At 35.6% G+C, this 23,560-nt stretch overlaps 1 protein-coding gene and 1 long non-coding RNA gene across 2 annotated transcripts in view; both read right to left on the reverse strand.

The window, feature by feature from the left end:
• Positions 1 to 12,064: 12,064 nt before the first annotated feature.
• LOC307157428 lies at positions 12,065 to 13,165 on the reverse strand. The gene is made up of 3 exons (XR_013820956.1): positions 13,080 to 13,165; positions 12,578 to 12,732; positions 12,065 to 12,256 (listed from the first exon to the last, which is right to left on the reverse strand). It is a non-coding gene; the product is annotated as an uncharacterized lncRNA (long non-coding RNA).
• Positions 13,166 to 21,534: 8,369 nt separating this feature from the next.
• Positions 21,535 to 23,560, reverse strand: part of LOC307157313 (uncharacterized protein) — a 37,506-nt gene continuing 35,480 nt past the window's right edge. The window contains exon 10 of the mRNA XM_079869180.1: positions 21,535 to 22,983. Coding sequence (XP_079725306.1) covers positions 22,766 to 22,983 — 218 coding nt within the window. The 3' untranslated portion in view covers positions 21,535 to 22,765. The remainder of the gene's footprint in view (positions 22,984 to 23,560) is intronic.

The following is a 23,560-nucleotide window of genomic DNA, read 5'->3' on the forward strand; positions in this document are numbered from 1 at the left end:
TGAGCAACCCATGTGATCTCTACGATGACCTTTGACCTTCCTGAAAGATAAGCCAATCCCACTAGATTATGACCTCTGTCAGTATTTCTGTTAAAGAAACACGCTGTATCTGAAAAACTTAATTGAATTTCTGTCTTTGATCTGTTATTCTTTGTTGTATTATTAAGTCAAGTCGTCTTCATTTATATAGCGCTTTTAACTATGTAGATTGCTCCAAAGCGGCTTTACAGAGATACAAGGATATTTTAAAGTAACAGAGATTGTTTTGGCTTTATAGCAGTTCTTGAATAAAGTTATTTTCCAGCTAAAGTTAATTTTATTGACTCACTTCCGTCGCAACAATCATTAGTTATTAACTTAGGGGCCACTAACACGACACCGTTTTAACAGGAAACTCTACACAGACTTGAAATGCAAAACCTGTGAGAACGCTGATGGCGTGCACATGCGTATTACGAGGTCAGTCTATTGGTATGCGCGTTTGAATATATGTGCGCAGGTTTGGAATTCCCTACAAACCAAGCCTTAAACTACTTGTCTGGCCTTAACATTTTGATACAGAATTTTATCACTTTGGGGTAGATATGCGAACCGAATTTTCCCGGCAACGCTTTATCTGTAGAGTGGTAAAGGGATCCTCCATACGGAGAAACTAGTCGGCACTTTAGCACCCTGCTATGACATCGGGTCCAGGCGCAGGTCCTTCATCAGATCTGGATACAGCCTGGATCCGGCAGGCTGCGGGAAAACCTCGGGATAAACAAAAACACTAAAATTAGCGTAGATGCCATTCTTCTCATGATGTAACGAGTACATCAGGATTTATGGGAAGTGTTCCCAGTTCCGGCTGACCTAATCTATGCAGCCTAACATTGAATTATAGAAGTCTATAATGTGTTATGTGTATGCTAGGTCAAAGAGATGTGTCTTTAATCTAGCTTTGAACTGACAGAGTGTGTCTGCTTCCCGGACAATGGTAGGAAGACTGTTCCAAAGTTTTGGTGCTAAATAGGAGAAGGATCTACCGCCAGCAGTTGATTTTGATATTCTAGGTATTATCCACTGGCCAGAATTTTGAGATTGCAATAGACGTGAAGGTCTATAATGCATTAAGAGCTCACTCAAGTACTGCAGAGCTAAACCATTTAGTGCTTTGTAAGTAATCACCAATATTTTACAATTTATACGATGTTTAATAGGGAGCCAGTGCAGTGTGGACAGAACAGGGCTAATATAGTCATACTTCCTGGTTCTGGTAAGAACTCGAGCTGCTGCGTTTTGGACCAGCTGTAGTTTGTTTATTATGTGTGCAGTGCAACCACCCATAATAGCATTACAATAATCTAGCCTTGAGGTCATGAACGCATGAACTAATTGTTCCGCATTTGTCAATGAGAGCATTATGGCGTAATTTAGATATATTTTTAAGATGGAAAAATGCGGTTTTACAGATACTAGACACGTGACTTTCAAATGAAAGATTGGTATCAAAGAGCACACCCAGGTTCCTAACCGACGACGAAGACTTAACAGAGCAGCCATCAAGTGTTAGACCGTATTCTAGGTTATTAAGTGAGGAAGTTTTTTCTCCAATAATTAGAATCTCTGTTTTTTTCAGAATATTGTAGTAGGAAATTACTAGTCATCACATTTTTGAATTTTGTGAATTGGTAGTTTTCGTTAGGTTGTGAAGAAATATAGAGCTGAGTATCATTGGCATAACAGTGAAAGCTAATTCCATGCTTCCTAATGATATCTCCTAATGGTAGCATGTACAGAGTGAACAGCAGTGGTCGTAGTACTGAGCCTTGTGGTACTGAACTTGTGATCGATAAGACATCTCTTAATTTACTGCTACAAACTGATAACGGTCAGATAAGTATGATTTAAACCATGCTAATGCAATTCCACTAATGCCAACATAATTTTCAAGTCTATTTAAAAGAATGTTGTGGTCAATAATGTCAAATACAGCACTAAGATCGAGTAACACCAAAAGAGAGATACAACCACGATCGGATGATAAGAGCAAATCATTTGTGACTCTAATGAGAGCTGTCTCAGTACTATGCTGCCGTGCAAAGGCAAAAGACCGTAACTTCGATTTTGGTCGAAAATTAGTTATTTATATTTTTGGCACATTCAAGACCTTCTTTATCATGTGGTTAAGTATCTTGAATCAATTCCGTTGTTTTTTCGAGAAAATAATGAATTGTCTTAACAGTAACTTCCAAAAGCCCATGAGAAACAAAGGCAGAACACCGTAACATCAGTTACCGCTCTTTGGCTTTGTTTTGGAATGCTCGAAATGGAGTTACGGTACTCTGCCTTTGTTTAGCCGCGCATCAATATGAAGTTACTGTGCCGGTGTTCTATCAAATAATGCTACCTACCAGATTGTACGCTTATCAGTCCCTCTAACTTCTGATGTCCTCAGAGCTTTGTCTTGCACAGTTGCGGTCAGAACATTTGGTATGGTCTGAACCCGCCGTCGACAAACGTGCGATAACGATCGCAAAGGATTATGCAGAGTTGACAGAAAAACGTTACGCATTGCCGTATCAGATGAATACAACCAAGAATTAAAGCCCCGCCTCACTCAGTTCGGGTACAGGACCTGGTTGAAACACTCACGCATCTAGCTGGCAGAGTGCCAAAACTTCACCGGCGCCTTAGATTTTATACAGGTGTTACTATAATGATTTTGTTAATGGTGATCAGCAACCAAATATTGATAATGTGGAAGTTACTGCCTTTTGCCTTGGCATGACTTCTCACTTTTTGCTGACAATACAAAGGCAGAGTACAGTAACTTTAAAATAGTGGACAAAAGTCAAGTTTGAGCTCAAGATTTTTTTATGTATATAATTTCCATTACTAAAACATTTATTTGCCAGATTTCCAGTGTCCTACCTATAATTAATATGACGGGACAAGTAAAAATCTTTAAAGTCATTTTTCTCAGAACCACACTCTAGCGACTTAAGGTCTTTTGCCTTTGTAGGGCAGTATGGTACGGTCTAAATCCTGACTGGAAATCCTCGCAGATATCATTTCTTTCTAAAAATGAACATAGTTGTGAAGATACTGCCTTTTCTTGTATCTTTTACAGAAAGGGTAGATTTGAGATCGGCCTGTAATTGACTAATTCTGTAGGATCAAGTTGCGTTTTTTTAACAAGCGGTTTAATCATAGCCAGCTTAAAGGTTTTTGGTACGTATCCTAGAGACAAAGATGAATTGATGATATTAAGAAGAGGATCTATGACCTCTGGAAGCATCTCTTTCAGTAGCTTAGTTGGTATAGGGTCTAACATACTTGTTGTCGATTTAGATGATTTAATGAGTTTAGCGAATTCTTCCTCTCCAATAAATGAATCGAATTTTTCCTTAGGGAGACTACAGTGCACTCCCTGATGCAATACTGTAGTAGACGGTTGCATAGTTATAATTTTGTCCCTTATATTATAAATCTTATAAGTGAAGAAGTTCATAAAGTCATTACTGCTGTGTTGCTTGGAAATTTCTTGGCTTGAAGCTTTCTTTTTCGTTAGTTTAGCCACCGTTTCAAATAAATACCTAGGATTATGTTTATTTTCTTGTAATAGGGTTGAAAAATAAGCAGATCTAGCAGCTTTTAAGGCCTCTCTGTAAGCAATCGAGCTCTCTTTCCATGAAATGCAAAATACCTCTAGTTTTGTTTTCTTCCAGTTGCGCTCCATTTTTCTGGCTGCTCTCTTGAGGGCCTGAGTGTGCTCGTTGTACCACGGTGTTGGACTATTTTCTTTAATATTCTTTAAGCGCAACGGAGCAACTGTGTCTAAAGTGCTGGAAAAGAGTGAGTTAAGAGTTTCTGTCGCAATATCTAGTTCTTCTAAGCTATCTGGGATGCTGAGATGATGAAACTGATCAGGAAGATTATTAATAAAGCAATCTTTAGTGGCAGAAGTGATAGGTCTCACATATTTGTAACACGGAGTCAGCTTTGCAGCCTTGGCTAAATGTAATTTACACGAGACTAGATAATGATCTGAGGCATCAACATTTATTCCGTGTGATAATATTAAATCTAGGGTATGATTACGACAATGAGTAGGTCCTGACACGTGCTGTCTAACTCATAGAGTTAAGAATGTCTTTAAATGCCAATTCAATGCATCTTTTTCATTATCTATATTTATATTAAAATCACCAACAATTAGTACTTTATCTGCAGCCAATACTAACTCTGATAGAAAGTCAGCAAATTATTTTATAAAATCTTTATGGTGCCCTGGTGGCCTTTATACAGTAGCCAGCACAAATCTCAAACGTGATTTGTCATTTACACTATATATTTTTACATTAAGCACCAACACTTCAAAAGAAGTATATTTAAAACTAGATTTCTTAGTGATTTTGAAAATATTACTATAAATTACAGCAACTCCTCCCCCTTTTCGTTTCAGACGAGGCTCATGTTTATAACAGTAATTTTGTGGGGTGGATTCATTTAAAGTAATGTCATCGTTTGGTTTTAGCCAGGTTTCTGTCAAACACAGCACATCTAGGTTATTATCTCAAATCATATCATTAACAATAAGTGCTTTTGAAGTAAGGGATCGAATATTCAGCAACCCAAGCTTTATCATTTGTTCATCTGTATTATAGCTGTTTTTTATTTGTTGAACATCAATTACATTTTTAACCTTAGATGGGTTGAAACGTTTTTTTTTTGGATTTTCAAATTTGAGGAACAGACACAGTCTCTATGTGATGATAGCTAGGTAAAAGAGGCTCTATGTGATGGGATTTATCTGACCTTGGTGACGTGAGACAGCTAGCAGATGGTCGGTTAAGTCAGTCTGTCTGCTTCCTGACCTGAGCCACAGATTGTCATGTTTTATTTCTAAGACTATGAGCCAAATTACTAGAGAGAAGAGCAGCACCATCCCAGGAGGGATGAATACCATCTCTTTGCAACAGGTCAGGTCTGCCTCAAACTTTTCCAATTGTCTATGAATTCTATATTATTTTGTGGACACCACCTCGACAGCCAACCATTGAGTGAACACAATCTACTAACTATCTAATCACTCCTGCGAACAGGAAGGGGGCCAGAGCAAATTACAGTGCCTGACATCGTACTTGCAAGTTCACACACCTCTTTAATATTAATTTTGGTGATCTCCGACTGGCGGAGTTTGTGCCGACGTGAATAATAATCTTAGAGAATTTACGATTAGCATTTGCCAGCACTTTTAAATTTGCTTTGATGTCAGGCGCTCTGGCTCCCGGCAAACATGTGACTATGGTGGCTGGTGTCTCTATTTTCAAGTTCCGTGTGATCGAATCACCAATTACTAGGGCACATTCAACAAAATTCTCAGTGGGTGTTTCACTGAGTAGAGAGAATCTGTTTAATGTTGTTGTCGGAACAGAAGAGCGGCGTTTTGTCCCGCGACTAGAGCGTCTCACCGTCATCCAATTGCCCTGCTACACAGGCTCTATTTCAGCCGGAACCGAACAATGTACAGAGTTCACTAAGCTAGTCGCATCCAAAGCAGTATCTAAAGCCCTTCTTACTATCCTCGATTAAAGTTTGGATGCGTGTCTCTAGTTCTGAAATCTTCCCCGTCAGCTTTACTATCTCCCTGCATTTATCACATGTAAATCCTGTGCTGACAGAGAAGGATATTCTAAACATGTTGCATGAGGTGCAAGTAACAATAAGAGGAGAAGATGACATGACTTACCGTGTTTGTTGACTGATCCTACTCACCTAAGTTGTTTGATGGACTCATAAAAGACGCGAGCACGCGCAAGAAAAATAAATAAATAAAGAGCGCGTGGATGGCATGCTAACAGGCTAGAATTACTAGCGAATTACTAGCGTGTTGTGCTAGCAATAACGATTTAGTTTGAAGCTAGCTATATCAGGTTAATGTGTGATGTTGAGTAAGTTATATTTAGCAGTGGTATATTTAGCAGTATAAACAACAAGGAATGATAGTAAATAATGATTCAAAACAGAAAGATATACAAAGCTTTTCAGACGCACACCAACGCAAACAGCAACAGAAGCAACGAGGCAGACCAATTATTACACCATTCCTCTAACACTGACCGACAGGAACACAATGATATCATCACTGACTCTCTCGCATATCATTATTTGACTTTATTAACCACTATCAGTCCAAAAATAAATATACAGTATACAGAAAATCAACTTACATAAGGCTACAATGATAAATGAGACAATATAGACCTACAAACATGTTCAATTATAATGTATATGAAATTTTTGTTAACGTTATATATATATATATATATATAATTACATATATAACAAACAATTGATATTATATAATATAACTGAACACATTTGTAGGTCTTATATCATTTAGCCTAGATGCAGTATATATCCTACAGGTTTCTTTTTTTTCTTACTGGCTGAATGAATGTTTTGTGCCCAAGATTTAATTAGATTGTTTTAAAGATTCATGAATACATTTCTCTCTGGTTTTGTTTGGCAGCTGTAGTACATTTTATGGTTATTAGAAGAACATTAGAACATTTCAATAAAAAAAAAAAAAAAAAAAAAAAGGTTTTTAAAGCAGAATTTAAAATCACGAAATTAAAAATAAATAATATAATATAATTAATAAATATAATTAAATAATAAATAATAATAACAGATAGAATTTTAACTGGTAAGATGAATGTGAGCTTAGTAACTGGCCTGCAGTATATTAGCCTACATTTTATGTAACCATTAACTGTGACTGTTCACTCGTCACCCCTAATTCCAGTGTGTCAGAAGCTGTGAAGAGTGTCAAGGTGTTTTTGTGGCTTTGCCGCAGTAAAGGCTTCTTTCTGGCAACTCGACGTAAACTTCTGATCAGGAACATTTGGGTGATTTCTGTTATCATTATGATCAGGGATATTTGGGTGATTTCTGTTATCATTATGATCAGGGACATGTGGGTGATTTCTGTTATCATTATGATCAGGGACATGTGGGTGATTTCTGTTATCATTATGATTTAAAAAGGACCCAAATAACTATGTGATAATAAATGGCTTTATATGATCACTATCCTTAAATATCTATCCAAAATCAATGCCAAAATTTCACAATTTCTGCCAGAGTATGCAAACTTTTGAGCACAACTGTATCATGGCTTGTGTGTCACATGCTGAATAATAAAAATACCAAACTCAGTCAGTATAACTCAGTTTTGAACATTTACAGCACTTTAAAAAAGAACATTACTGATAATCCTGATAGAATTATTCAATCTATCTCACACGAGTTTCAGGTTCATGAGTTCAGGAGAAGAAACACTCTTCTTTGATCAACTTCTGATGCTTCATTTACAACTGAGCTTGACAGAAGATGTGAAAGATACAATAGACGTTTATTTAGTGTTCGATTCGTGTCTTTGATTTGTGTCGCTTATAAACATTCAAACAGTTTGTTATGGGTCTTAATGTGACGTAAAAAACAACTGCCTCATTCATGGATTTATTCACTGAATATTTATGTTCAGGTATGTTAATATGTATTATGATCATATTTTGTTTATAAAAAGTATTTTCATGACCATCTGCATTGTAGTTATTGTAGCCTCCATGTTTTTGTTAAATACTCTTGTATAATTAAGTGATAGAAATGAATGTTTTTTCACCATTCAGAAGGTGATTTGGGTTTTAAATGTTACACAAAATAATGTGTAAAAATAATATTTTTTATAATTTAATGTGTGACATGTAACAACTACTACATAACTAGTAAACTAGTACTAGTAAATGACTAGTTGAATAAAGTTGTTATTTTTGTTTGTTTTTTGCGCACAAAAAGGATTCTCATTTTTGGGTGAACTATCCCTTTAATATGCAAATAGCTACAAATGTGGTTTACAAGTTAAAAATACACTTTAAAAGCAGTATATTGCTTAATTCCATATTATGTGTGACTAAAATCCTATTTTAAGATATAAAGCAATTTCATTTAAGTAATGATAACAAAAACAATTTATCACAATATATTTTGGATATTTCATTTTTGTTATTGAAAATAAAAACAAAGCACCAAATTACACCCAATATGACAAATACAGAAGAAAAAGAACAGAAATGAAATTAAGTTTTTCAGGTACAGTAGGTTTCTTTAACATGTAGAAATACTGACAGAGGTCATAATCGAGTGGGACTGGCTCACAAAAACATGGTTTTATCATATCAGGCTACTTTCTAGATCAGGACAACCAGCATGAACCACTGAACAAAGAAACTCCAACAATTCTGGACATTTACAGTAATGAAGTGATTCATCTGGACTGATTTCAGAGTTCAGGTCACAGTTTTCCTTCTTTCATACCTTATATATTTCTGAGTAATCTGGATTGAACTGATGATGATTTGACTAAATCTTGTTGTTTTATCTCAGAGTTGTTAGAATATCAGCTTCTTCATCTACAACCGTTACATACGCCACTTCCTACTCATAAGTTGTGATTTATAAAACAAACTTGATGGGAAAATTTGCGCACATGTACGCAAACTCTGACCCATGCGTACAAACATTTGGGAGTTTGGCAACACTAATGGTGAGCCGAGGGACTGACGGCAGATGAAGGAAAACCACTTTAAAGACGAAGAAAATGAAGAAAGCGCGGTCGGAAGAGTCAAGGAAAAGAAAATGACGGCTCTGCGTGAGTGGTATTTACGACAGTAACGTTAAATACAAGTACTCCACAGCAACTGTAGGGGTCGCTGTTTGAGAAAAATGGAAACTGCATAGTGTGCCTTTAAATCCTCATTATGAGTCCTAATCATAAATACAGTGCGTCTTCACAATAACAGCTTAAATAAATAAAATAATGATTTAAACATCTGACATTAGACTTTATATGCAGTAAGAATATATTTAATTATTTAATCTGTATTTTATTCCTCTCCAGTTATTTATGTATTTTTTTTGGTTGACTTTTTGGTTGACAAAATTTTGCTAGCCTGCTTTTAATTTTTCTTTTACTCTGACTTTAATTTAAATTGTTACTACTTTGCTTGATAAATTGTTCAAAATGTGAGCCTATAAATATGAATAACACTCACAATGTCTCACATCCATAGAAAGGCAGACAAGGTAGAGTGTACAAACAAACAAACTTTATTAATGTGCAGAGCAGGCGCGTCATTAGACATGGGCCGAGGTCACGCGCGTGATCATAGGTACTAAACCTATGCGCGTGAACTCGGCAATCGATTACTATGGACTTCGACCGAAAACAGGATGTAAATACAGGTATGAGCGCTGGCTGAAATAACATCACTTTTATTAATATCTTTCACATCTACTGCAGTCAGATTCACCCGTGTTCACTCTGAAGGAATCACTCACATTGGCTGTGCACTTGTAATGACACATCAAGGATGTTAAGAGGCTAAAAGCAGGTTTAAAACTTGCCCCATTGAAGTCAACAGTGCGCAAATTTTAAAAAGAGGATAACACGGTGTAGGCAACACCGATTTTTGTCGTTGTTCTCTGTACTGACAGCACTCCAAATGTACAAAAAAATTAGCTCAATGTTAAAATTGACCGGAGTTCTCCTTTAAGCTTGGTTCTTATGACTTCCTTTACATCAGATGAAGACACACTGAATTTCTTTTGGATATAGTCTGAAAAAGAAAAGAAAAAAAGATTCAGAAAAACTCTCAAGTTTCAGTTACAGTCTACAACACAGGCATATAAGTATGCTTAAACTGAATCTTGCATTGTGGTGTCACCAAATGTTTGGGGTAAGTATTCATACTGTTCCCAATTCATTTGTAATGGCATATTGGTCAGCATTAATGGCTATGAACATTTCAAGTAAAATAAGTTAAGGTAACACTTTACTTCTTAAAGCATTTATGTATAATACATAATTAAGGTGTTCATAAAGCACATTATATTGCATTGTATCTTTTCATAAATAATTGTTACTAAAGTTAAAATGCATTATATTTGCAGATTGGTTGTTACATCTGAAATTGGTTGTTTGTCATGTGTTTTAATGCATTACACATTATGAAGACATAGCATAACACTTTTTGTATGAAGCCTGTATTTATAATGCATTACAAGGGTATTTTTATTGTATTATAATGCATGCATAATGCCTTATAAACAACCTTATAATGTGTTATGTCATCTCATTGATAACCGTAACAATAGTAATAATACTTATTTGTGGTTATAAGTATTAAGAGTATGACGATTTATAATTTTATTCACTTATGTAATAATGGATTATATATCCCATAGTTTCATATATTTTGCTTTCCCAAGAGTCATACTGTATCTTGACACTGTTGACTTAAGATACAGATACAGTACAGCTGAAGTATTACTAATATTGTATTTTTAAATGTAAAAGATTTTCCAGTGAGTTTAAAGGGATAGTTTACCCAAAAATAATAAATGTCATAATTCATTCCCCCTCCTGTTGTTGTGACTAAACCTGTATTGGTTTACAATTGTGTTTTTTTCTTTTTCTTTTTTCAAACTTATACAGGTTTGGAACGACATGAGGGTAAATAAATGATGATAAAATTTTTCTTTTTGGGTGAACTATCCCTTTAACTCACTGGAAACTCTTTTACATTTAAAACAATATAATATTGTTTTGTTGATTGCACATATGGAACATGTTTTATTTTCTATGTATTGCAATAAAAATGTAAAAAGCAAATGTCTTATAACCACATGATATCTTATGGCTGTTTAAAAGAAAACTTCACTTTTGTTAAAGCAGACAAAGACCACTTATAAATATCATGAGCACATTGTTAAGTGCTTTAGATGTTTAAAAGAAGACTTTGTTATTGTCCCTTTACTTTAAGCAGTAAAAGAGACTCATAAGATGTAAAATGATACTGTGCAGATCTTCAATGTCAACAATGTCAAGATATGAGTCTTGGGTAAGCAAAATATATGAAACTATGGGTTCTATATAATCCATTATTACATAATATAACACTTATATTATAAGGTTGTTTATATGTTTATTTGTTTATATGTTTATATAATGCATTATAAAGGCTTCACCTGGTGTTATGCACTCTTAAACGTTATGACCACAAACAGGTAAGCATTATAATGTATTGTTACTGTTGTTATGGTTTTTTATAAGATGATACAACATGTTATAAGCTTGTTTAAAATGCATTATGCATGTATTATAATGCATTAAGAATATCCTTATAATGCTGCATTATAAGTACAGGCTTCATAGGAATTGTTACCCAAATCTATTGCATTAATACAATGAAAAACACATGGGGAAGTGGTCTCATTAAGCTCACATATAGAGCAAATTCCACTTGTAAAAATCATGGAAAATCATGATTTCTGTTGTTGAAACTTTACTTTTTATTAGGCAAGATAAATATGTTGTTCTTAAGTTATCTGGGATAATATCCAGCAGTCACTGGAGAAGTACTAAAACTAACTGATATGATTTATCTTTTTGGTATTTAAAATATAATTTGTTTAACATCTGAAAATAGTTGATGTTATGTTAAAAAACAGTTCTCCATATGTATACAGTTTATCAACAATTCTTTAATGATTGTAATTTTTTTTTTTTTTATGTATTTTTTGAAATGTTAATAATTTAAATGTAAAAGGCATAGGGGGCTTAAGAACATGTGAGTATAAAAGGTGTTTTAATTCCACTCCAGAGTTTTAAAATTTGCAATTAAATAAGTCTTTTAATTATCATTTGATGACAAAAGATCACATGCTATTTAAATGGGAGATAAATCTTGATTTAATACTCACCTAATTCTGAAAGCTATTAATATAACAATTCGAAAATACTTAATTAAAGTCAACCGATCTCATTTTTGAGTCACTTCCCCTAATCACACAAACTATAAACAACTAATTATATACATGGACTGAAACAAACTAACTTGTTTGACAAATAAAAAATAATAAAGCAACTGATAAAAATCACAAATTCTCTTTCACAGCAGACCTAGTCTGTAGAAATACACGAGGAGTTGCCTATTAAGACAGACACTGTGTGAGCTGGAAGTGCCTCCTTGCTGGTCTCTGCATTGGGTGCCTTTCTTCCATTTAGAGAGTGAGTGGCAAGAGTTTCTCGCCCAAAGGTTACAAGGAAAAGCTCGCTGGTAAATTTTTTAAAATCTTGGGTGTTGATCCTATCCAACTGGCTTCTCTTGATCCGCACCCCCTCTCCCAAATTGATGTAATCGACTACCTAGTGGGGAACAGCAGAGAACAGATTCTTTTCTTTTCTTTTCTGAAAATGTAAAAAAAAAAGAAAAAAAAGTTGACCACCACAGTGACAGACTACAATCTAAAACAAAATGGCTCAGAAATGCCTTTTAGAATAAATTATAAAGCTACAGAGCAAAATCCAAAATACTTTTGGTTTGCCCGGTACAGAGTTAAAAACAACATCAGCAACCACAAGATGTGTTATGTAAAAGAGGTAGATTTTAACACACCTAGCTAGAATTGAAAAATCTGACAGAAAATGGAATACAATACAATAACTGTATAATTGGGACCTACTTACCTGCTCACTTCCTTGAGCAGAGCATGGTTCTTGAATTTGAGAACTGATGTTCTGAGTAGATGAAGTCTGCAGAGTGTCAGGCTTCTGCTTTGAAATGCACATCATCTTTATTTCTCCTACTGTGCCTTTCAGCTCCTGCACAACAGCATGAACTTCTGGAAAACAGCAGAGCGACACAATCATGTTCACAATCCACAAAACCTTTACAGTGCCCTCCACATCTATTGGCACCATTTATCCTCAAGGTCTTTCATTCAAAATTCAAATCTAAAATCAAAATAAAATAGTGTCTGTATGTGTGTGTCCTACAATAAAAGCAGCACATTAATTTAGAACAGTGATTCAACTGACTTGAAACCTGTGCATTCATTGTTTAATGCACACCTTCCAGCCAATCAGAATCGAGTATTCTAAAAGAACATGGTAAAATATATACTGAAGAAGATAGTTCACAAGTTGAGAACTGAAACACAATTGCTATGCTATAGCTAGATTTCATTACCTTTCCACTCCCTCAGCTCTCTCTCTGCTTTTATCCTGAGGCGCCGCTCATATTTTAAATCTTCTTTAAGCTCTTATTTCATGTTTTAACTCTTTGATCTCTTCAGCCATGTCTGACCTCTTACATGGCTGAGGAGACAAAGGACTTGGTACACTTGAATCCAGCACTCCCACAGCAGGTCTTGGTTCCTGAAGTACAATATCCGTTATTATGTATTCTAGCTGTAAAGTTATAGTTTATAAAAGATAAAATAAAGTAGCTTTCTGCTCACCTTTATTTGAGTGCAGCTTTGTTTCACCCCAGCCATAATCTTCTGTTGAATGATCTTTTTGGTCTTTTTTTTTTTGTGTGTGTTACCGGTGCATTTTCCTGAAAATAGAAATCACACAATAAAAAAGTATCCCAGAAAAATTTAACTATTAAACATAATGCTTGTCTACAGTGCATTTAGTACATGTATGAAATATACAGGACTTTAGGCCTACATGTAACTGGATTTCTTGATCTCATTTAAATACTATCTATAATCAGGTTGACATTTGAGGAAGAATGTGAATGAGATTTTATCCATTTACCAGGTCCAGAAATGAAGTCTCGCCAACATCTGTTGAGGACCTTTTTATTTTCTCTCTTCTACCCTTTCCTAACGCTTCCTCTGTTGCAAAGAGGGGTATACTGTCAAAGTCACAGCCATTTTCAATTTTTTTTTCTCAAGTCAATTAGGGGCTGATGCTCTCCTAAAAACAAACAAAGACACATTCAGTGCATTTTTGTTTATTCCATTGTTATAAATGTTTTTTTTTTTTTCATAAGTTTTTACTTATATTTAATTGTTGAACTTCAATGATAGCATAATACATTTGTCTATTCACAAAGGATTGTAACGTTAACTGGTTGGAGTGAGATTTTAATGATAGCCTACGATTGATCAGTCTCACTTTATCACCATATTGAAATGAATATCTTTACAACGCAATAAAATGGATCCCATAAATGGTCAGTTTACTTCTGGTAATTGTATTACTAAAACATGACAGTGAATGTATCACCTCCAAAAAAACAACATTGTTTTGTCTTTCTATCAGACTTGAGTTCTGTGTTGATCAGTCCTCGCGAGGCTCTGTGCTCGTGCCTTAATTGCACACCTGCGCGTGCGCTACAAATCAGTACGTAAGCAGCGTTTCCCCCTATTTTCTCAACTACTGTGTTTGAAGAAAAGATAAATAAAAGTATTTGTATAGCCCTCTAAATTAAATAACCAAAGATATGAGGACATTAGACGTTATAGCCTAAGCCTACTCACCACTAAACTGGATGATTCGACAAGGCCAACGCTGCAGCTCGCCTGACGAAGTTTTCTTCCAGTAAACATATGCTTCCTCTTCTTTGTTCCACTTGTGAATGGCCTTGGGGTGTAGTTTAGACATATTTTTGTGTTTTATTTGTGAAAGTTCACATATATGAACGGTGTTGTCTGTGAAAAAATCTACCAAAACGTATTTTATGTCCATCCTGAACTAACGACGACGCTGACTGACAGTTCGCTCATCAAGGATCATAGATATATACACTAGATGTCGCCTTGGGGTTCTAAACATGCATCAAAAGCACCGCCATCTTTGAACAGGGGACTTGTCATAGGAATTAGCTAGGTAACGCTGCTATCTCCGCCTGTACTTCGAATTCATGGATGATGCCGAACTTTTGTGCTGCGTATGGATGTTCACACGAACGAAATCTAAACCAGACAGGATGGGATTACATTTACTCTGTGGATGGTAGTAGTCAAGTTGTTGTTTTTATAAGTTAAGTGTACATTTCTCTGCTTTGAGGAAGATTCTCGCACAAAAAATTAACTGTGAATGTGCTGTACTCTTTAGATATTATTTGAAATAACCCTTGTGTTTAAAATGTACAATATGCAGGAGTTGATCCTCAATACCCACTTTTGGCTGTGTTGTGCTGTGTTGTTCCTAACTTTTGATTTTTTTTTACCGATTGTACTCAAACCTTTTAATGGAAAAAAAACAGTGTGACGCTTGTAACCTGTAAGTACAGTCCTAATAGTATGCTTGTCCTCTCCCTGTCAATCTTCAAACAGTACATCCATGATTATTATACATAGAATTCCACAAATCTGTATGTATCTGTGAGTTTTGCAGACGGATACAGTGGGCTCAAGGGCTTGTTTCTTCCTTGCAAACTGGGGATGGAGGTGTGGAAGGACACTGGAATTTGTGAAAATGTCAACTGTTTAAAGCCTTTCTTTAAAGTGAATTTCCTTTTGTATAAATTGTATCTTAATTTTAATCAATTTTATTCATCAACAAATTACCTGTTAATATAATCATGGAGGCGTCCACGCGGTCACTTGCATTGCACGTTAACTGGAGCGCATGCGCATCTCATCCTAACTTAACGAAACTCAGTGTATGCCTCACACAGACATGAGAAATACATCAAATACACAAAGCTTGATATGTCTTTAAACGAAATAATTCAAAACGAAAGAAAAAGGCTACTTTCTGATTACGTAATCCATTATGTGCATTTCTCTCTATAGGCGCGTTCACTACGGAGATGGCGATCGTCAACTTCATCTCTGCAGCCGAGTCGACACTGTCAGAAGTTTATTAACAAAAATCAATGCACGCGTCACCGGATTTACAAATGCACTTCTTGCTTGTTGCACGCACACATATTATGTTGAAATAACATTATTATTAATAAAACATATTTTAGAATATTTGATTGAATGCTGAATGTTGCGCTTGTTCAATTTAATAAAATTTAAACTTTAATTGTGATCATTAAAATAATTGAATATTAAATATTTAGTGGCCAAGTTTTGCTCATTTATATATATATTATATAGCGATAGTTTATTCTAAGTTTACTCAAGTGGAAGAATGTGACTAATAAACTTAGGCCTACTATGCACTATACATTATATTTTGAAAAATAAGTAGTTATCTTAATATCAAAACCTTAAATTTTCTCTGGACTCAACGATAAATACATGTCTGACCGTTGGAACGAACCATAAAAACTAGAAAATCGCATTCATGACGATTTATGGTGATTTTATTTCCGTTAGACCTTTGCCTACATTGACGTTGATGCATTAAAGATGAGGGGCTTCCCTGTTCCAAGATGGCGGCTCTATTGACGCATTCGTTCCAATGAACTGCCGTAGCCCAGGCAACATCTAGTGTATATATCTATGATCAAGGATCAGTTGCTCTCGAGACTCGTTGTCAAGGCAATGATCGCGCGAAGAAGATCTAGTCACGCGCGTGCTAATTATCTATGAGGGTGAACTCCATATAAACGTACACAAACCATTTGCATCTTTTATGCATTGGCTATATCTTAATTTTTGTGTTATGGCTGATTTATTGTCAGCAAGTGTCCACAAAGTCACAAAGTCTCATGCCATTTAGATTAAGACAATAAAGTTAAGTAATTAATTAACCCTTAAGTTAAGTAATTTCAAAATGACAATTAATAGGTAATATGCATTGCCATTTAAGTGAAATTATTGAACTTAAATATACAAGCTTGATAAAAATTATCATTCTAGAAGAAAATTTCAGATGGCACTTAGAGGCTTTTGCATCTGAACTCTTCATATACATTTATAAAATAAACAAACAAAAGATTGCACTGGTGTTTGATTGAAATGTAGCATCTATATGCAAAATAATCCTTAAAAGATTTCTCATTTAAGGCCATTCCTGTTTGGAATATGTGATTGTGTCAACAATAAGCAGAAACATTCTGCATTTCCATTTTGTAGTGTGGATCATTCATTTCAACATTTATCCTCATCCTCATGTTTAAGAATCTGTTATCTGCTTGACAAATAATTTATGCTACTGCCCACTGACATGCTTTTAAAGCTATTGTTATCCAATTTTTTTGGCCTTCAAACACCTTAAAATGCACATATGTAGGTTCGAGAAATCAAAATTTTCTCGGGGGACCATGCCCCCGAACCCCCCTACCTCACATTTGGGCATAATGTGGGCTGGTGTGGCTGCCCCCTGCATATAGACCTACAATATACATTATTCTCTGTATCAAATCATGTTATCTTGTAACACAGCCCCTGATGTTTCGGGCTCAGCCCCTGATGTTTCGGGCTCAGCCCCTGATACTTTTAAAACCTAGAAACGCCCTTGGTGCAGAGTGAGCGATGCAGGATGAGATGAACAATGAAGACAATGTTGATAAGGTGAACACTTAGCTGAAACTTGAATAATGTCTATGCAGATGAAGACAATGAATTTGACGATGAAACACAGGACAATCGACGATGGGCAGAGACAATGGGAAACAACAGGACTTCATGTAAGCATAACCACTGGTAGGAATCTTCACGAAAGTAGTCTGAACCATGTAGAGACAAGACCAGAGACCAGACACTGAGGTGAAGGAAACAGCAGCTGATATAGTGAGTGCAATAATGACGTGCAGGTGCCGGTGATCAGAACTCCGGTGACAGTGATCTGGTGGGCAGAGTGCAGTGATCAGGTGCAGTGGGCGGAAGTGATGGCTCTGTTGACCGATCGGCAGCTGACTTGAAGCAGTGCATGCCGGTTAGAAATTTTGTCTGACTTGATACAGCGCTGACGCCACGTGACTGTGACGTGTGCCATCGTGAGAGCGTTTCGAGAGTAGCCGGAGAACTCAGCCAGCGCAGCTTCTCAAGAGCGGCTGCACGAGGGCTGATGACGACACAGCTGTTCCACGATTGGCCGGATTCACCGCATGACAAAGATCACGTGTGTCTGTGTTTATTCTCACACCTTTAGTTCCTCTAAAGCTCACAAATCAGTTTTTATAACAGTAAACACTCGTTTCATGTAGTTGCGATGTTATATTTATCAAATTAAAACTGATTAAAAAACGTAGACTCCACTTCATTGATAGTAGCTTATGTTGAACTTTATTCTTGTTCAAACAGACGCTGTATGAAGCAGTACATTAAGTATTGAATGAAAATGTCTCTGAAACATCTGTGTATTATTTGGCAAATATTGCATTTATTTCACTTCAGCTGTGGTAAAGGTCACTACGGGAACCAGAAAGTGTCCGACTTCACGTCTCCGTTTGCAGCTCCTCCCCGCCTGCACGCGCCTACTCTCGCCGATCGGTTACATCCAGCCGCAACCGATGTCGAACACACCTAATGTAAAATGCTGACAGCCACCCCTAAAATTCTATGGTAGTTTTTTGTCATAAAACACATATTGCTTTTACATGTCCCCAATTCTTTTAAAACATTTTAGTTACAAATAATAAATTAAAAACTTATATTTTCTGATCTTAGTAATAGGTTTGCCAACTTCAGCAAAAGAAAATAAGGGACAATCTTGATTTTTGAGGACAAATTGCGTTCTGTACGGGTTTAATATGGAACGGGTCATTTTATTTCCTGTTTGGAATGGAATAACGAGAAATGAAAACCAGCTGGTTTATTCAGTAGCACCTCACTGCAGTACACGAGATCCAGGGGGCGGAGTTGGATCCAACTCTAAGGGGTGGAGATTGGTAGGTTTAAGGGTGGGTTTAGGGATCAGGGGGTGGAGATGGGTAGGTTTAGGTATATGTAAGGTGGATTTTGTGTTCTGGAGTGAGGACCACCTCGGTTTATTAGTTTTTTAGTTTTGTTTAAAAAAAAAAGAGATTTTGGCTCGATTTTAAATTTTCCGTTTGCACACGTGGGCGGCGCTAAAACACCCCTTTTATCTGATTGGTCAAACCGCTCCGCCTTCAGTAAGCTACGAATTTTTCTTTCTGTCTGGCAGAATAAGAGTCAGTACGAGTGCGGCACTGACAAATGCACTGTAATAAAATAATGTCTGAAACCACCACTCACTGTTAACTATGCACAATATTTAAAGCAGAATATGTTGCTGGTCATGTAATTCGTGCTGCTGCGACTTGCAAGCGACCCCATTAATGTGAGTATATGGCAGATTATTTTAGCATGATGTACTTCCCATTGATAAAAACAGTGCAAATAGAAAAATTAATAATAGGCTGAACTGTACCATGATAATATGTCCGTAACATTAGATGTCCGTAGATGACCTACCATAACTGTTAAATTAGAGTTAGGGGATAACAAAGATTGTACAGTATAAAAATCTAAAGTTCCTATAAAACATGAAAACCCAACAACCCAATGGGAATATATCCTTGTTGTGTAAAACATCTGTTCATAATCTGTAATTCCAATACAAACAGCACCGGGAGGCGTCTGGAATAGCTCTGCAATGATCAATCCATATTTTTAAGCAAGCTAATTTTACAGTAGGCTCATATTCAGAATGTCCTTCTCGTGGGCTTCCTTTGTGAAATATAGCAGACCACCGTTTTATATAACAGTTTAAAAAAGGTGGTCTGCTATTTTTCACAAAGGAAGCTCAGTCAGACAGTCAGACAGACAGATATAAATTTAGGAACATAACAAGCATTACAAACTACAGTAGCCTAAACTGGAACCTTTGTAAGATATGCGCTCGTCTTCACAAAAACTACATACAGGGTTTTTAAACATCTTGTGTGGAGAAAATATTGTTTATTCTGGGCAGTATGGCAAGCCGTGGTAAAAAGCAGGATAACTTGTTGGCTATAGCCTACTTGAAAGGAACACAAATTTGCAGAGTAAAAAGTTGTTCGTGTTGTTGAATCATATTTTTTTTCTAGTAGGCTACATCTTAAAATCTAGAGCTCATGACAAATAAAAGTTCCAGATGGACAAACATTAAATGCAAAAACCAGTGTGAATAACAATCAAAACTAGAGAGTGGATACACAGATATGGCCTATTTATGAATGAAATTCGTGCATTTATTTGTCATTTAAACTGATGCAAACAGTAGAAAACACTTATTATCCTGTCGCCCCCTCATTAAGTGGACAGCATTATATAATGATTCATGTCTGTGTTCCTCTGTCGTGTCCCGTGTTTAGCAGTTCCCCTTATGTTGATTAGTCTCCCCAGGTGTTTCTGATTAACCATGCCCCCTTGTTATCTTGTTTAGCTTGTCTGTCTGTATATTTGAGCCCTGTGTTTAGTTCAGTCTTCGTCAGTTCTTGTAGATTGTTGTACCATGGTGGTTGTTCTGTTCTGTTCTGTTCTGTTCTGTTCTGTTTTCTTAGTCCTGAGTCTATACGTGAAGTTTTGAGTTTATTTAATAAAAGTCTACTGCACTTGGATCCTGCTTCCTCCTCTGCTTCAACCAAAACGTAACACATTAAGTGTTACGACCTTCATTGCTCATATAACGCAAGTCAATGGATTTTTTTGGAAAGTAAGTCTGACCAGTTAGAAAAGATATAAGCGAGTCAGAGTCTGAAGGTCTGAGCTGGGTTTGCTCAAGCATTTAAGTTCTAGGCAGAGTCAATTTCTCATAATAATAATAAATAATAATAATGTTTAAATATATGCTGGCTTTCTCAAGCCAACATAATAAAGAAAACTAAGAGAAACATTGATCAATTCAGTATGTAATAACATTGTATTAGTTTTATAATAAAACTAATAACATTTTAAAGGTATGCCATGCTCTTCAACCGACATGATTTAATTAATCCCAAACCTGGTAATTTTGTCAGTATTAATGTACATTCACTGATTCTAGTTTCTCTCTTTTCTGTCTCTTTCTTTTCATGTGAGCTGAGTAGGCTACACATGCTTACATTAATAAATATAAACTTTATTTATATTAAATGTTCTAAATTATTTATAACCTACATATGTCACACACGCCTACCTGCCTTTTGATGTAAATAAAAGACGAGAGTGGTAAATGTTACGTACATACTATCATGGTGCAGTTCAACCTGTTATTGATTTTTATTTCCACTTCCATTTTAAAGGGATGATTCCGTAAACAGAACGGTTGTTAATATCCTGCATAGCCTACTCATTTCTCTTCATTCTCTCCTTAACTACCTTACATTTCCTGATATGGGCGAACCTCGCGTAATCTCAGTTTGAGAAGTGTAATCAAACGTGCCCCCATACATCTCTCCTTCGCTCAGTCGCTCTTTAACCGTCCAAGGTATTGATTCTGAGGATCAATGCACATTACTAAAAGGATCTATTTAAATTTTCTTTGGCTACAGATAGTTTTTTTCCGCGGCCACGCTTCATTTTAAAAGTATAGCTTTCCAAATAGCCCAATTCAGCGGGAAAACCGTGACCATGCCAACATTGCTTATGGGTGAGTTACTGCCACATACATATTGTTTTTTACTCATTTATTTGTAATAACAAATGTCGTTAAACCAATATATTTTCTCATAATAACGAGATTAAAATGACTTTTTTTTCCTTGTTGAATTTTTTTTCTTTTTTTGTTTGGCCGTTAAATAAGTGATTTTTGTCTATATTTACTATAAAATGTATTAATATTTACTCCATTTATGACACAGAAGTAAAAATTTAAAATTTTATTGGCAGATTTTTCAGAAAACGACAGTTACAAGTATAAATCCAACATCATGCAGATTATTAAGAAAACATTTTTGCAATACATGTCTGTATGTTCAGAAACTAGCCTTATTTCACTGGTTATGAAGAATTACGGGATTATAAATTCTGCACGGTTTTAAGTATTATGATTTCATAGTTTTTAAAGTTTTAATCAGAAGAAGCTTAAAATAGGGCATGCTCCAGTTCTGAGCTGTAATGCAAGCATCCGTCTACTAAAGAGAAGCTGAACATTTGCTTTTGGATTTGATTTTTTATATATTTTCAACATTTAATCACAACCCAACACCAATCTTATATTTGGAATACAATACATGTTTTGTGGAATAACCCTGTAATACTTTGACCTTGTACATGTTTAAACCCAAACATTAAAACATTATCATCATGCAAACTGAAGTGGCACACAAGTAAAATAATACAATTTTACTGGCAAAAGTTTCAGAAAATGAGATCAGTTATAAGTATAAGTCCATTCACCAGCATCATGCAGATTAGTAACAAAACATGTTTTACTATGTGTAAAATTTAGATTATTAAAAACAAATTTCACTGATTATGAAGAATTATATGATTTAAAGTAAAATACAAGTTTTCAATAGAACTTTTACTGATTTTGAGTTTAAATGCTCTTATTTTATCACTCCTTCCTAGAAATAAATGCGTAAAATGACCAAATAGGTGAGATGTGTAGGAGATTTCCTATTTTCTATAGCCATCATCTTCACCATAATCATGGTTTTGATTATGGATTTCATTACTGTTATATATTTTTGTAATACATTCACTCAACTCAACACCCTTCCTCTGTTTGGAACTCAATTCATGTTTTGTGGGATAATTCTACATGTTTAAACCTCAAACACACTCATTAAAACATTATTACCATGAAAACTGAAGTAACTACAATAACAAATTTTTTAATCATATTGTACTTTTTTTTCTAATAAAACACAATGTTTCTAGACATTTTTACTGATTTTGAGTTTTAAATGCTCTTATTCTATCACTTCTAGAAATAAATGCTTACAATTACCAAAATGATCACCAATAGATTTGCTAAAATGCTTTTTTTCTTTTTTGCCGTTAATGCGACTTTAGGTGTAGAGATCAATAATTTGCTACTTTCTATAGCCATCACCACCATCTTCATCATGAGGTGTTGAAGAGAACACATTCATTTTCCCTGTAATCCCTGCAGAAGTTTTCTGTACTCCTCAGTGTTGGTGTCCTCGTGTTGATCCTGATTCACCCACTCATCCAGACGCTCGCGCTGCGTCTGATCCAGGATTCCCACGCGGCTGTACTCCAACACCAGGTTTCGGTATCCTGCTTTATAGTAGCCTCGGATGCCTTCATCCGACAAAATGCAGATCTGAGACTGAACACTGTCACCTGGAATTACACACAAGAATATTATTAAGTGCAGCAACACGACAGCTCTGTTAATCTTAGGGTGTATTCACACCAGGAAAGTCCGCTAGTTGACTTGCTTTGGTCTGGACCAAATACAAAGTTGATTTTTTTTGTTTGGTGTGGTTCGCTTTCACACTGCCCTTTTTGAAAGTCAACCTAAATTTATACACAAAACCACACATGTGCTAAGGTCATCCATTCATTGGACAGAAATTCTCAAGCAGGAAGTGTAAAAACAGGCAATTTATGGAGATCTTTCATAGTGCAATTTTTATTCTTTTACTGATTTGGTGTTATCAGCTACTAACGCAATATGAAGAAACTTATGAGCATCATTAGGAATTTTGCGAAGACGAAGATGTGCTGCAAGACGCTTGTGGCGGAGACAACATGCTCTTAACTGATAAAGTTCAAACATTATGAGTGAACAGTCAGTAATAAAATAAGAACAAATACACAAATTACAAGCAGAGATCAATACTAAATAACAAAGTTACAAAGTCTAACAGTAGTACAGAACTTAATAATTAAACCTAAATGTAAAATAACACTATTT

Source organism: Squalius cephalus (genome assembly GCF_949319135.1).
Source record: "Squalius cephalus genome assembly, chromosome: 4".
NCBI classification, from domain to species: Eukaryota; Metazoa; Chordata; class Actinopteri; order Cypriniformes; family Leuciscidae; genus Squalius; species Squalius cephalus.